The sequence below is a fragment of the Colobus angolensis genome, unplaced genomic scaffold (genome assembly GCF_000951035.1).
Source record: "Colobus angolensis palliatus isolate OR3802 unplaced genomic scaffold, Cang.pa_1.0 Scaffold120, whole genome shotgun sequence".
Classification (NCBI taxonomy): Eukaryota; Metazoa; Chordata; class Mammalia; order Primates; family Cercopithecidae; genus Colobus; species Colobus angolensis.
In genome coordinates this window covers 1900374-1916460 of record NW_012113142.1, presented here as the reverse complement: position 1 = coordinate 1916460, position 16087 = coordinate 1900374, and the positions used below count along the sequence as shown (strand labels likewise).

The window sequence follows — 16087 nt, the reverse complement described above, 5'->3', positions numbered from 1 at the left end:
ATCAAGCTCCACAAGCCATGTTTTCTCTACTTTGCCATGCTGCTCCTAATTTAGTGTTAATAGGCCTCCTAAGATAGTGTTAGTCTCCTAAGATAGTGTTAATAGGCCTGGCGTGGTGGCTCATGCCTGTAATCCCAGTGCTTTGGGAGGCTGAGGCACAAAGATCGCTTGAGCCAGGAGTTCAAGACCAGCCTGAGCAACATAGGGAGACCCCCATCTCTACAATAAACAATAAAAAGGGTAGTGTTGATTTGTTAATTACCCATAAGGAGAGTATTCCTTCTCTGAAGTGCTTGTGGCCAGAAGTGTTTCAGATTTTGGACTTTGGAATGTTTGCATTATGCTCACCAGCTGAGCATTTCTCATCTGAAAATCTGAAATGCTCCAAAGATTCTTCCCTTTGATGATCATGTTGATGCTCAAAAAGTTTCAGATTTCAGACTTTTAGATTAGGGACATTCAGCCTGTAGATGTTATTTTACAAAGCAGGAAGTTGGATGTAGTGGAATGTTGTGATCCCAGCTCTTTGGGAGGCCAAGGCAGGAGGATTGCTTAAGCCCAGGAGTTCGAGACCAGCCTGGGCAACATAGCAAGACCCTGTCTCTATAAAAAATACGAGAAAACTTAGGCTCAGGAAGGTCACCTAACTGATACAGCCAGGCCTCAAGCCTAGACCTCCTACTCTAAATCCCACATCAGTTTCCCTGGCTACCTGTATTTCAGTGAGCACAGGTGATTTCTGTTATAGCAACAGAACTGTGGGGAGTGATAGGGCTTAGCATGGGGAAAGTATGTGGCCCAGGGCTGTATCAGGAATTTTCACCATGATTTCTGGTGGCTTCTAGAATTGGCATTTATTTATTTTGTTTTAGAGACAGAGTCTTGCCCCGTCACCCAGGCTGGAGTACAATGGCGTGATAATCAGTTCACTGCAACCTCGGCCTCCGGGGCTCAAGCAATTCTCTTGCTTCAGCCTCCCAGGTTGCTGGGATTACAAGCACCCACCACAATGCCCGGCTAATTTTTGTATTTTTAGTAGAGATGGAGTTTCACCACGTTGGCCAGGCTAGTCTCAAACTCCTGACCCCAAGTGATCCGTCCACCTGGGCCTCCCAAAGTGCTGGGATTACAGGCGTGAGCCACCTTACCGGGCCAAACACATTTAAAAAAAAAACACCTGGTGGGATTTTTGTTGGAATCGGATTGAATCTGTAGATTAATATAGGAAGAGTTGACATCCTATAATATTGAGCCTTCTGTTCCATGAACATTGTTATATCCCTCCCGGAAGGTCTTTTGGACTGTTTGTAACAGCAATTAACGACTTGTTAGAGAGGAGTGGTGATGAGCAACAAGTTCTTTTTCATAATAATAGTAGTAGTAATGGTAATAAATGGCTCTTTCTGCCAGCTGTGATGGCTCACTCCTGGAATCCCCACACTTTAGGAGGCGGAGGCAGGTGGATTGCTTTGAGCCCAGGAGTTCCAAGATCAGCCCAGCAACATGACGAAACTCTGTCTCTATGAAAAAAATACAAAAATTAGCCAGGCATAGCCGGGCGTGGTGGCTCATGCCTGTAGTCCCAGCACTTTGGGAGGCCGAGGTGGGTGGGTCACAAGGTCAGCAGATCGAGACCATCCTGGCTAACACAGTGAAACCCTGTCTCTACTAGAAAATACAAAAAATTAGCCAGGCATGATGGTGGGTGCCTGTAATCCCAGCTACTCGGGAGGTTGAGGCAGGAGAATGGCATGAACCTGGGAGGTGGAGCTTGCAGTGAGCTGAGATCGCGCCACTGCACTCCAGCCTGGGCGACAAGGTGAGACTCCGTCTCAGAAAAAAAAAAAAAAAGCCAGGCATGGTAGCGTACTCCTGTAGTCCCAGCTACTCAGGAGGCTGAGGTGGGAGGATCACCTGAGCCTGGGATGCCAAGGCTGCAGAGTGCTGAGTTCACACCACTGCACTCCAGCCTGGGCAACACAGCAAGACCCCATCTCAATAATAATAATAATGATGATGATGATGAATGACTCTTTCATGTCCCCTCCCACTTACTCAGGTTGCACCTCTGAACAGAGCATTTCACACCGGGGCAGCTCATGCCCTAAGGGAGCCCTAGGGAATGCTCAGCCTCCTAAATAGCTGGGATGACAGGCACATACCACTGTGCCCGGCTAATTTTTTTTTTTTTTTTTTGAGACAGAGTCTCACTCTGTCACCCAGGCTGAAGTGCAGTGGCACGATCTCAGCTCACTGCAAGCTCCGCCTCCTGGGTTCACGCCGTTCTCCTGCCTCAGCCTCCCGAGTAGCTGGGACTACAGGCGCCCATCACCACGCCCGGCTAATTTTTTGCATTTTTAATAGAGACGGGGTTTCACCATGTTAGCCACGATGGTCTCGATTTCGTGACCTCGTGATCCGCCCACCTCGGCCTCCCAGAGTGCTGGGATCACAGGCGTGAGCCACCGCTCCCGGCCTAATTTTTTTTTTTTTTTTTAAAGACAGAGTCTCGCTCGGTTGCCTAGGCTGGGTCTCAACCTCCTGGCCTCAAGCAGTCTCCCTGCCTCAGCCTCGCAAAGTTCTGGGATCACTCACTGGGTAGGATCCAGGGCTCCTGTGGGCTCTGTCTCCTGTAGGCCCGGCAGCTTTGCTCACCTGTGAGGAGCAGCACCACATGGCGTGCCCTCTTGGTGATGGAATTTGTATTTTTGCCTCCCATGGCGCAGAGAGGGTCCCATTTCTCTCTGGGTCCCTACCTTAATGCAGGGCCGCCTGTCGGAGGGAAGCTCCTCAGAGAATGGTCGTTGAATTAACCAAGGCTAAATCTGTATGTGTGGCTGACTCTAGGGAAACCTGTGGCCTCCAGGCTGGGGTTGGCTTACACAGTATTTTTTAAAAATATATTTTAATTAGAACATTTAAAGGTGTGGCAATGTCAGGCCTGGTGTGGTGGCTCATGTCTGTAATCCCAGCACTTTGGGAGGCCAAGGCAGGTGGATCACATGAGGCCAGGAGTTTGAGACCAGCCTGGCCAACATGGCAAAACCCTGTCTCTACAAAAAATACAAAAATTAGCCGGGCATGGTGGCGCATGCCTGTAATCCCAGCTACTCAGGAGGCTGAGGCAGGATACTTGCTTAAATCCAGGAGGTGGAGGTTGTGGTAAGCTGAGATCATGCTGCTGCACTCCAGCCTGGGCAACAGAGTAAGGCAAAAAAAAAAAAAAAAAATGGCAATATCAAATGAAAACTCAGGCTTATAGCTTCCTAAAAAAAAAAAAAAAAAAAAATCAGAGGATCTGATCACACTGGACCCACGGTGATGCCCACCAGGTGTGGGGCAGCTGGGCAGCAGCCCTGTTCTGCACGAGGCCTGTGCGCTGCGTTCACCCTGACCCTCCAGCCAGCTCAGGCTGCTGTGCTCATGTTGCCTCCACTGGTCCTGAGAAGCTCTGCAGCACCCCCTGCACCTCTGCTTTGCTCCTGGAACGCAAGAGTTCTTTGAAGAAAAATAAACCTTCTTATGGAACATTTCAGACACCAGAGTGTAGGGCACAGGAGGGTGGACCCCGTATGCCTCCAGCCCCCAGTTTTCATAACTACCCACTCCTTGCCAATCTTGTTTCTTTCCGTTGCCCCCACTGCCGCACCAGTCCTGGATTATTTTAATGCAATCCCCAGATGTCATATTTCATCAGGAAATATTTCAGTCCTCTAAAATTCAAGGACTCGCCAGGCATGGCATCTCATGTCAGTAATCCCAGCACTTTGGGAGGCCGAGGCAGGAGAATCACTTGAAGCCAAGTGTTCGAGATCAGCCTGGACAACATAGCAAGACCCCGTCTCTGCAAAAAATACAAATATTAGCCAAGTGTGGTGGCTCATGCCTGTGGTCCCAGTTACTCAGAAGGCTGAGGTGGGAGAATCACTTGAGCCCAGGAGGTTGAGGCTGCAGTGAGCCATGATTGTGCCACTGCACTCCAGCCTGGATGGCAGAGCGAGACCCTGTCTCAAAAAAAAAAAAGTAAACTTCAAGGATTCTCCTTTCTGAACATAACACAGTGCCATCTTCACACCTTGCAAATCAACAGTAATTCTTCAGCATCGTTAGATACCCAGACAACAGTTATTCATAGTTCCCTGATTGACTGATCAATGTTTGATTTTAACAGTTTTTGTTTGTTTAATTCAGGATCTAAACAAGACCTATACCCTGCAGTTGATTAATAAATCTTTCTTTTGGGAGAGGTCAGGTATATTACAGTATAATTTACATACAATAAGATGTCCCCCTCCCTCCCTTTTTTTGAGATAGGGTCTTGCTCTGTCACCTAGGCTGGAGTGCAGGGGTGTGATCAGGGCTCACTATAGCCTCTGCCTCCCAGGCTCAAGGGGATCGTCCCATCTCAGCCCCCTGAGTAGCTAGGGCTACAGGCATGTGCCACCACACTTGGCTAATTTTTCTTTTTAATTTTAGTAGAGACAAGGTCTCACTACATTGCCCAGGCTTGTCTTGAACGTCTGAGTTCAAGCGATCCTCTTGCCTCAGCCTCCCAAAGTGCTAGGATTAGGGTTACAGGCATGAGCCACTGTGCTGGGCCAAAATTCTCCTTTTTAAGTGCACAATTTCATGAGTCTTGACAGATGTATGTGATTCTATAAGTGTCACATTCGAGATCTAGAACATTTCATCACTCCAAAACCCTGTCCTACCTCTTTGCCATCATTCTCCTCCACCTGGTAATCAGCCTCTGGCAACTGCCAATCTTATTTCTGTCCCTGTAGTTTAACCTTTTCCAAAGCATCACGTAAATGGAATGATAGCGCCACAGGCTGCTGTGCCAGAGGTTTCTCCTTAGCGACACGTCAGATCCCTTTCCGTTCCTAAGCTTCCCTTCCATCCCGTTTCTTCTTTGAAACATCATTTATATCACCGTTTCCCACAGTCTGGATTTTCCTGATGACGTCCCCCTGGAGATTGCTTTTGAAAAGCCACAAAAGATCTCATTTTCCTGAGTGACCTTCCTTTTGGGGCCTGCTCTTGACAGAAAGCGCGGGAGAGCCGGGGGTCTGGGCTGCCATCATTACATGTGTCTATTTTTTATCTCCTGAGTGCCGGCAGATGGGACGTGTATCCAGGGGTCTTGCCACATCCAGTTCAGGGTCACTTTCTCCGTAGTGAGGTCCTTGGCGCCAGCGAGCATGAAAAGAGAAACAGAAATGAGACTGACAAAGAGGAAAGCACTAGGAGAAGCCTGTGGCCTCGGGAGTAGACGGTGCAGGGGGCCCGCTGCCTCCCGCTGCTGTGGGAACGGCCAGGACATGGGTCAGGATGTTTCCGCCACTTCTGCAAGCACAGCTCTGGGTTTTCTGCTGCCACCTGACCTCCAAAGGGACCTCACCTCCTCTGCTTCCTTTCGTGGTCCCTGATGCGACGGGGGTGGTTTCTGTCACTCTGACAAGTGCTTGGAACTCCAGACACGGGCTGTCGGGAACTGCCTTGCAGAGTGCATGGCGTCTGACCTCCTGACTTCACTGGGCCCTGTCTGGGTGCAGGAGGGGGAGCTGTGGATGGCACGGTGGGACACATGCTCTACCGGCCTGGGGGTAGTGGAAATGCAGAGGAGGGGCACCCGCCACTGGAGGTATGTCAGGGATGAGATGCTGCCACAGAAGCCTGGGAGGCCAAGTAGGAGGCTGGGGGAGAGCTGCTTGTGCAGAGGCTGGGAGGCGAGGACACACGGCTGCTCTGAGGGAGCCACGTGCTGGTGAAGCCCAGGCACAGGTCACCAAAGGAGTCGGGTCGTGGGGGGTCAGAGGTCATAAAAGGTGTTGGGGTCACCAAGGAAGTCGGGTCACGGAGGGAGCAGACACAGGAGAGCATCTTAGAGGGCCTTGGGACCTTCCAAGGTGTATGGATTTTTTCCCCAGCTTTATTGAGGTATAAATGACAAAAATTATATGTATTTTTCAGAGCATCTAAGTTTTTTTCTTTTTCCTTCTTTTTTTTTTTTTTTTTTTATTTGAGATGGATTCTTACTCTGTGGCCCAGGCTGGAGTGCAATGGCGCAATCTTGGCTTACTGCAACCTCTGCCTCCCGGGTCCAGGTGATTCTCCTGCCCCAGCTTCCCGAGTAGCTGGGAGTACAGGTGCCTGCCACCACGCCCAGCTGGTTTTTGTATTTTGAGTAGAGATGGGGTTTCACCATGTTGACCAGGCTGGTCTCGAACTCCTGATCTCAAGTGATCCACCCACCTCAGCCTCCCAAAGTGTTGGGATTACAGGCATGAGCACCATGCCCAGCCTAAGCATTTTTCTTTTTCTTTTTTTTCTCTTTGAGATGAAGTCTCGCTCATGTCCCCCAGGCTGGAGTACAATGGCACAATCTCAGCTCAATGCAATCTCCGCCTCCCGGGTTCAAGCAATTCCCCTGCTTCAGCCTCCTGAGTAGCTGGGATTACAGGTGCCTGCCACCACATCCGGCTGATATTTGTATTTTTAGTAGAGACGGGGTCTCACCGTGTTGGCCAGGCTGATCTCGAACTCCTGACCTCAGGTGACCCGCCTGCCTCAGCCTCCCAAAGTACTGAGATTACAGGGATGAGCCACCGCACCTGGCCAGCATTTTTCTTTCTTTGTAAATTTTATTTTTCCCAGTTTTAAAATGACATAATTGACAAAAATTTTAGACATAGATTTAAAATTATGTAAGTTTAAAGTATGCAGTATGATGTGTTGATATATGTATCTTAGCTGGGCGTGGTGGCTTACACCTGTAATCCCAGCTACTTGGGAGGCTCAGGTGAGAGGATCACTTGAAGCCTGGAGGTCAAGGCCAACTTGGGCAACATAGCAAGACCTCGACTCTACAAAACTTAAAAAAACATTTGAAAATGAGCTGGGCGTGGTGGCGTGGACCTGTCATCTCAGCCCTTTGGGAGGCTGAGGCAGGAGGATTGCTTGAACCCAGGAGTTGGAGGCTGCAGTGAGCTATGGTCACACCACTGCACTCCAGCGTGGGCAATGGAGCGAACCCCATCTCTAGAAAAACCAAAAAAATCAATTTAAAAAAATGATATATGTGGATGACGCGAAAGGGGGGTTGGGGAAACCTGTGTAGGAGGGCGGTGTCTGGAGAGCGGTGGCCCCATGAAGCGCCATTTGGAGCTGGAGTGGAGGGAGCTGACTTGGAAGCAGGAAGGTGGGCTAGGAGGCTGCTGGCCTCAGTCCGGCAGAAATTGACCAGGGCCGCATGTCACAGATGGAGAGCCAAGCGCAAATGCAGGTGTCAATGGATGTGAGAAAGGGTTCCAAGCCAGGGCTTTTGAAAACATAATTCTGGCCGGATGCGGTGGCTCAAGCCTGTAATCCCAGCACTTTGGGAGGCCGAGACGGGCGGATCACGAGGTCAGGAGATCAAGACCATCCTGGCTAACACGGTGAAACCCTGTCTCTACTAAAAACTACAAAAAACTAGCCGGGCGAGGTGGCAGGCGCCTGTAGTCCCAGCTACTCGGGAGGCTGAGGCAGGAGAATGGCGTAAACCCGGGAGGCGGAGCTTGCAGTGAGCTGAGATCCGGCCACTGCACTCCAGCCTGGGTGACAGAGCGAGACTCCGTCTCAAAAAAAAAACAAACAAAAAAAACATAATTCTGGGACCCTCATCACCCACCAGAGGTAATGTTCTTATCCCCGTTTTACAAATGGCAGTGCTGATGTTAGCACATGAGAGCTGGGATTCCAGCCTGGGGCTTCCTGCACCACGCTTTTGCTCCCTGGGACCCCCGGCTCTTGTCTTGGGGTCACCAAGGAAGTCGGGTCACAGAGGGAGCAGACACAGGAGAGCATCTTAGAGGGCCTTGGGACCTTCCAAGGTGTATGGATGGAAAGCCCACTCCTCCTTTCCATCCCCTTTGATTGCACAGAATAGCAGAGCCACTTTGTGCCAGAGCAGATCATCTTACTGTTTGAGAGTGTGGCCTTTTCTCTCTGTCACCGATGGGCTGAATAACCCTCAGTTTCTCTTCTCTGTCTCCGGAAAAGTAGCCGTAGTCCTGGCCACCCCTGGCTCAGGGTCACTGCTGAGGTTGTTAGAAGAGCATCAAGGCTTTTGCGTGTGTGGAACAGCACAGCAGGCTTTCTGAGCTTCACAGACTTGCTCACGGAGTCCTGATGTGACCACATGTTGGAGGACATGGTTGGGGGGAACAAGGGAGCAGCAGCCCACCACAGCCTTAGAGCGTCCTGAGGACACGGCCACAGGATCCTTGGGAAGGGCTGTGAGATGCGCTCCCTCAGTGTGCCCGGGGCGCACGGGAGACAGGGTAGAGCCGGGGGAGGTGCACCTTGGTGGGGAAGCAGACAGGAACCCCGGGTGCTGGGCCGCTGTACTCTAGAGCTTTCACAGACCCGGAGTTGAATTACTGCTTCATCCCCAGCCTCACTGCCCTGTCAAAGTGGATAGAAACCCTTGCCCACTGCACGGGGTGGTGAGGATTAAATAAAATAAAATAGAAAGCTTCTTGAATGCTAGCTAGCATACAGTAGGCACTCAGTAAGAAGTCATTCCCTTCCCGTTTTGTCTCTGACCTGTGGCCACTCACACCTGCTTTCGCCTCCCACTGCGTGCAGCCGGCTGTCTCCGGCAGCTGCCCTCCCTACGCGTTCATCAGAGTCCCTGTCCGCAGAGACAGCTGCTGGCTTCTGTCTAAGCTCCAGCAAATTACTTTCTGTTTTCACCAAAGGCTGGCGTTTCAAACCATTAACCCTGTGCCACAAGGCTCAGAAGGTCAAGAAATCTGGGCCCGTCCTGCCACAATCAGGCTGCCCCCAACTCTGCTGCCATCATGCCTCTGTGCCTTAGCCGTCACCCCTTCTCTCGCCGTGGGCACCTGTGGCCCTGGAGCCTGGAGAACGTGGCACTAGATGCTAAGCTCTGAAAGAGCTGGTCCAAAGTAGCTTCCCCATGTGTCGCTAGGGGCAGGGGACAGTCTCAGGAGAAATCGAGTCCACTGTGCAGAAAATCCAACCGGATTTGCTGTTTCCAGAAACGTTCCCTCAGCGTCGCCTGGGACGGGAACAAAATGAACTGCACATCTTGGTTCATCTCGGTCCAAGTGACTCAGTGCTTTTCCCGCCCTCCCTCATCTTCCCCATGCGGTGGACTGCAGCCGACTTCTGATCCTGAACCCAGAAAGACTCCTGCTCCCAATTTAGGCATGGAGAGCCCTAATTGGAACCATTCACGCTCCGTTCTGGAGCCACGTGGTCTCTGCTCCAGGCTGGGGATAGCTGCTACCTCCATACGACTGGAGCCTTGGGCTTTCTGGTTTTGTCTGTTTTTTGAGACAGGGTCTCACTCTGTCACCCAGATTGGAGTGCAGTGGCACAGTCTTGGCTCACTGCAACCATCACCTCCTAGGCTCAAGTGATCCTCCTACCTCGGCCTCCCAAGCAGCTGGGACCACAGGTGCGCACCACTACACCTGGCTAATTTTTGAATTTTTGGTAGAGACAGGCTGTTCCGCCATGTTGCCCAGGCTGTTCCGCCATGTTGCCCAGGCTGGCCGCAAACTTCTGAGCTGTGGTGTCCACCTACCTTGGCCTCCCAAAGTGCTGTACTGGCGTGAACCACTGCACCCCGCCAAGCCTCGGGCTTTCAGATGGGCTGTTTGCACTCGGGAACCTCGGAAGGGTGCTCCCCAAGACAGAACATTGCCACCGCGAACGGAGCCCACCTTGCCAGGCATTTCCCCGACTGCCCTGATGGGAGGGGAAGGTGTGTCTTTCACGGCACACAGGATGCTCCCCGCTGACGCGGACCCAGTGTCTTAGGCTCTGTTTTCCTGCCGTTCTTTTGTGTGGGGAAAGACAAGGACCAGATCTAGTTTAATGTGATTGTGTGGTGCCCTGGCAGCAGGATCAGTGTGACTTCCTTTATGGAGAGCAGCCCTGCCATAGCAACCTGCAGGCTGCCTTCTAGAGTCTAGAAGAGCTTTGTTCCGCAGACATGACTTCCTTTTTTTCTTTTTTTTTTTAGTGGGAAAGGGGGAGGGCGTGGGGAGAAGGGCTCTGATATAAACAGTTACCAAGGAGACCCGAGTCGGGGTTGGAAAGGTTTTCTCCTTCCCTGGGTCCATACAGAAGGAGGAGGGGTGTGTGCCCGGCGCAGGGGCTCATGGGAGGCTTTAGTCTGGAGTCCTGAGTCCTGCCTGCTGGGGCTCCAGATGTTGCAGAGTTCTCGGGCTCGTGGGGGCAGACGCAGGCAGGAGCTCGGGGAGATTCCGAGAGGACTTTGGGGTGTCCAGGAGCACTTTGAGGCCACGGGCCCAGGCACCTTTTCCCCACCAACACAGAACAAGGGATGTACAGGGCCGAACTTTCCATCCGCTGACCCCTGCTGGTGTCCAGGAGAGAGCTGTAAGCCTCCTTTTTCCGTAAGTCCTGGAGCTGAGAGTGAGAAGCCATGGGGTGCACGTACTCGTCTCCACCTGAGGAGCGCGCTCCAAGAAGGTCAGTTCCTGACACTGTCCCAGGCAGCAGATGCCCTGATGCCCCTTGGCCAGGGGATGCCTGCACCCTCACTCTAGTGCGGGGGCTTCCTCCTGGCGGGGACACGCTGGAGGCCTGAAGATGTGGCTGCCTGGAGTTAACAGCAAAGTCGGCCATTCCCAGGGTTGTTGCCCCTGTCTCTGGCAAGGGGCTCAGCCCGGCCTGGGCACTGGTGGCCTCTCTGGTATCGGACTTGCACACTGTATTTCCCTGCTTCCAAAGGAAGGAATTTGGACTGGAGTTAGGCCTCAGGCACCCTCGTCTCCGCCTATAAATAATCAGGTCCCCCATTGCAAATCCAGGTCTGAAGTCCTCCGATGGAATGGAGCCCGTTCAGAGCAGTCCAGTGTGGGCCCCCTCGGGCGAAGCCTGGGAACTCTGCTTCTCGGAGCCCCCCAGCAGGGCCTTGGGAAGGGAGTTTCCTGGCACCCTCCCCGGCAGGATGGGTTTAACCAGCAGGAACTTAAAGAAATTGTTCTGTGTTGCGCCAGTGACCTAGAGGCACAGGTCCTCCTCTATCTCCTCGGGTTCCCTTTTCCCCGCTGGACCGCTCACACTTCCTAGACGAACCCTTGCTTTGGGGCAGAGCAGGCTGGCACACCTTGTCCACTCCGACGTTCCAGCCCAGAGGCTCCCCTCTCCACTCCCAGAGCCAGCCAGCCTGGCATTCTGCTTTGTCCAGCTGCGTCAGGTCACGTGGAAGCCCTCCTCCCCAGCCACGCGCTGGGCTTCTGGGACAGGAGCCCAACTCAGAAGTTGCCATCCCTTGGCAGCCCACTTCCCGTGGCGCTGTCTCTCTAGGGGGCCTTTTTCTGTTCCTGAGAAGAGAGCTCAGCTCTTCCAAGAGGCCTTTCCTGGTTTCTTCAGCCATAAGTGTCTGCTCCCTTTGAAGCCCTGTGGTGTGAACCCATCCTGTCCCGTCCACCCCTGTGGCGTGAACTGTGCCATCCATCTGTGTGGTCTTAGCACATGCCACTTTGTGCCATGGATGTCTTTGAAATCACAGACTGACCGCCTTCCAGGGAATGCCCTTTTTCTATTGGGTGTTAACCAAGTTCCCCAGTCAGGCACCGGGGAGGCTGCAGAGACCAGATGCAGCACTTTAATAATAGTGTGGGCATGAGCGGGGCGGGGCCTGTGCAATCCCGTGCCTGTCTAGTGTCAGAGCCAGGATTTAAAGCCAGGTCCGCCCTGCCACATGGCTCTTCCCATCTTGCTGGGATCCTCCTCAGAGCCTGGCTTCCCCTGGCTGGAGGATTGGGCCTGTGAAGTCGCAGGTTGTCTCGTTCTAGTCTTGTGCCCTCGGTGCCTGGCACAGGGCCTCCTGTGCCCCCACCAGGCTGGCATGCATTACCCGCAAGTACAGGGAGAGCCACCTGGCACTCACGGGGCACCGGGGTTTGCCTCTTGTCCTTTTCTTCAGCAAATCTTCAGATCCACCTTGTTGGAGACGGAACTTCCGTGGAAGCATCTGTCCTTTGAGTAGAGATAGGGGTTGCCTTTTCAGCTGATGCCAGATCAGACCTCCGAGTTGGCTAGGGAGTGAGAAGTGCCTTCAGCAGCCTCTTAGTCTGCCCCTGCGAGCCTCGTGCTGGACACAGAACTCAGGGCTGGTCACCCTAGAAGGAGACACAGTGTCCTGTGCCACGTACCAAGCGTTGCGCTCATGGCAGGGACACACGGACACCTCCCCGAGGTTATTCAACCCAGGCCTCCAGTTAAGCCATGGGAATGCACAGAGTAAAGTGCCTTGGCTGACCGGTGTGTGTGCCACAGTGAAGAGGGTGACAGGTAGTGTTGCTGCATGAGGGGCAGGGATGGCCTCTCGGAGAGGAAAGTTAAGTTCTGTGGTAAAGGATGAGTAGAAGGTGGGAAGGGGTCACAGGAAGGGCCTTGTAGGCCCAGGGAGTCGCGTGGAAATGTGAGCAGCTTCCTGCAGCCCAGAGAGGCAGGAAATGGGGCCGGAGGGAGGGGTGTTCGGAATCGGCCACTTTCGCCTTGTTTAGAATATCTGCTCTGCCAGAGTCTCCTTACTCAGGTTTAGCTATTCTAGTTATCTTTATTGTTGGAGCCTTCAAAATCAATCAGTCAAGCCCCACATTACCATTTCTATTTATTTGTATCGATTGATTGGTTGATTGACAGGGTCTCACTCTGTCTCCCGGGCTGGAACCCTGATGTTTGAAGCTGCAGTGAGCTATCATCGCACCACACGGTCATATGGTCACGCAGTGGTGAGATCATCGCCCACTGCAGCTTCAAACACCCAGGTTCAAGCTCTCTTCCCACCTCAGCCCCCTGAGTAGCTGGAACCACAGGCACAGACCACCACGCCTGGCTAAGTTTTAAAAAAACATTTTTTTTAATTTTTTAGAGATAGAGTATTGCTGTTTTACCCAGGCTGGTCTCAAACTGGCCTCAAGTAATCCTCCCACCTTGGTTTCCCGAAGTGCCTTCACTACAAACGCCAGCCACTGAGCCAGGTTCTTGGATGCTCTCTTTAAGAAAATGCTTCTTCTTGGAGGTTGCAGTGAGCTGAGATCGTGCCACTGCACTCCAGCCTGGGCGACAGAAAAAGACTGTATCTCAAAAAAAGAAAAAGAAAAAGAAAATGCCTCTTCAAATCTTTTGATAGTTTTTCTGATGGAGGATGTGTCTTTTTCCCATTGATTTGTAGGGCTCTCTTGCCTTCTCAAGCAAAGTCTTTTGCCCACATATAAGTACATTACAAATATCCTCTCCCACACTGTGGCTTGTCTTTCCTTCCTTTAATGGCATTATTTTTTATTTTATTTTATTTTTGAGACAGATTCTCACTCTGTTGCCCAGGCTGGAGTACAGTGGCGCGATCTTGGCTCACTGCAACCTCCACCTCCCTGGTTCAGGTGATTCTCCTGCCTCAACCTCCCAAGTAGGTGGAATTACAGGTGCACGCCACCACGCCCAGCTAATGTTTATATTTTTAGTAGAGACGCGGTTTTGCCATGTTGGCCAGGCTGGTCTCCAACTCCTGACTCAAGTGATCTGCCCGCCTCGACCTCCCAAAGTGCTGGAATTACACACATGAGTCACTATACCCGACCAAAAATGTCATTTTAAATACAAAAATGTATTTTTGTCTTCCGGCTTGTCACTTGATTCAGAATGGCCATATTTCAAATATCCTAAAGATTTGCCACCCAGAGAAAGGTGTTTCCCACCTTGCTGTATTCGGCCAGGGTTTTTAACCTCATTCAGCTCGAAAGTCCTGAGCAAGGGGAACTGGGCTTGTTCCTATGGCCCTGCAGGCTTGGGGCAAGGGTCAGGAGGAAACAGAAGAACGGAAAATGGGGCGGGGAGGGGATGGTGCGGGGCTAGAAGGCCAGAAGTGGACAGAGGATTGTGTCACCCCAGCCTGATCCTGAGGCTGGCGGGCACCAGGCTGCCCTCTGGAGGGGGCAGACCCAGGTCAGGGCTGTAGTCCCAGGAATGCAGAGAAGGGAAAAATGAAATGTGGCCCCAGTGCAGGGGAAGCGAAGGGGGTCTTTGAATCCCAGGGGAGCTGACCCCTGTGCAGGACCTTGAGGGCAGAGCGGGAGTGAGCCAGGTGAGGGGAGTGTGGCAGGAATGCGGCTCTGGGTAGAAGCGATGGCGTGCACAGGATTCTGAGGCCACCATGCGGGGAGGGGGTGTGAATCTGTGCCTCAAGCATGGTTTGTGGAGGGGAGTGGCAGGTGACGCTGGAGACAGACTCTGAGGGGACTCGTGTGCCTGGATCCCGTGGGTCGTGGGAGCTGTTGAAGAGCGGAGCAGGGCAGTGGCAGATGTGTGAGGCAGGGGCTGGAGAAGGAAGAGGTGAAGAGGTGGAAGGTGGAGGCGAGGTCAGGCCGTGGGGTCCTGGGCTGTGGGTGGGGAGGAAGAGGGAAGTGGAAACCTTGGCTTCTCCTTGAGGGAAACAAGCCCATTATCTGTCTGGGTGCAGGAGAGGTCTTGGCTTTGCAAAGCATTGGTGTCGCAAGAGGCTTTACTGCAGGGGAAATGGGAAGGGTGAGCTGGTGCAGGAGGTCTGGGAGCCCTGGTGCTGGTCTAGAGGCCAGCTGCTAGCTTAGTCCCCGGGAAGTGGCACGGGACACAGCTGAAATGTCCCCTCGCTGTGCTGCCACAGCATCGCGTGAAACCTGCATATAAGGACACCCACATCCCATGACGCCATGTCACACGACACCTGCCTCCCACACTCATTGCACACTTTTGTCTTGCAGGACCAGCTCCGTCAGAGAGAGCAGCTTCGTGGAAAAGATGAAGAAAACGGTGAGTTTCCTGCATGCCTTTACTCTTCTCAGGAAGCCTCGGCCCCAGCGGGCATGTAAGCAGGTCGAGTAGACAGCTGGCATCACCGCACAGAGGAGGTCCGGGGGCCAGGAGAGGAAACGCAGCCCGGCTCACCTGGGAGTCATTCTTAACTAATCAAGCCCTGAAGCAGCTCTGCTGTTGCTGGGACAGTTTATTTCCTTGAATGTTTACTTTTTGAACAAACCAGTCTAAGAACAGATCCTCCCTCTAACTCATGAAGCTGCCCTTCTCCCGTCTGGTCCCAGCCTATCCAGGAGCAGAGGTAAATCTCACATAGCTGCAGTCATGGCACCACTGCCATTTTATCTCTGCTTTGTTTCTGTTACCTTTTTTTTTTTTTTTGAGACAGAATCTCGCTCTGTCACCCAGCCTGGAGTGCAGTGGTGCAATCTCAGCTCACTGCCACCTCCACCTCCTGGGTTCAAGCCATTCTCATGCCTCAGCCTCCTGAGTAGCTGGGATTACAGGTGCGTGCCACCATGGCTGGCTAATTTTTGTAGTTTTAGTAAAGATGGGATTTCACCACGTTGGCCAGATTGGTCTTGAACTCCTGATCTCAGGTGATCTGCCCGCCTCAGCCTCCCAAAGTGCTGGGATTACAGGCCTGAGCCACTGCACCCAGCCAATCCAAGCATTTAATTTTAGGCATCAGTACTACATTTACATGATTAAAATAAAAACATCCACTCTTCAGTGGAAAGCTCACCTCTGCCACCCATTCGTCCCCACTGTTCTTATTATTTATGGATCCTTCTAGAGTTCCTGTATGAATATACAAGCAAAACAAACAGAGACTCTTATTTTCACTTTTCTTATTTTTTCATTTAAAAAAGCTTTATTTTAGAGGCAGGGTCTCACTGTATTGCCCAGGCTGGAATGCAGTGGCACCATGATAGCTCACTGCAGCCTCAAACTCCTAGACTCAAGCAATCCTCCTACCACAGCCTCCCAAGTAGCTGGGACTACAGGTGCACACCACCACACCCAGCTAAGTTTTTAATTTATTCTTCGTAGGAACAGGTTCTCACTATGTTGCCCAGCTGGTCTTGAACTCCTGGTCTCAAGCAATCTTTCTGCCTCCGCTTCCCAAAGTGCTGGGATTACAGGCATGAGCCATCACATCCAGCCTACACTTTTCTTAAAACACAAAATGTGGCATATGATGTGCACTGTTCCAGATCTTGCTTTTTTTTTTGAGACTGAG

At 52.1% G+C, this 16087-nt stretch overlaps 1 protein-coding gene across 2 annotated transcripts in view; it reads left to right on the top strand.

Moving 5' to 3' along the window:
- The window catches only part of POR (P450 (cytochrome) oxidoreductase), a 100028-nt gene that overhangs the window by 62876 nt on the left and 21065 nt on the right, over positions 1–16087 (top strand). The window contains exons 2-3 of one of the 2 annotated variants that reach the window (XM_011930158.1): positions 11870–11877; positions 14799–14841. In XM_011930158.1, the coding sequence (XP_011785548.1) occupies positions 14830–14841 (12 nt within the window). In that variant the 5' untranslated portion in view covers positions 11870–11877; positions 14799–14829. Of the gene's footprint in view, positions 1–11869; positions 11878–14792; positions 14842–16087 lie in introns of both variants that reach the window. The other variant, XM_011930150.1, reaches the window with a different exon arrangement.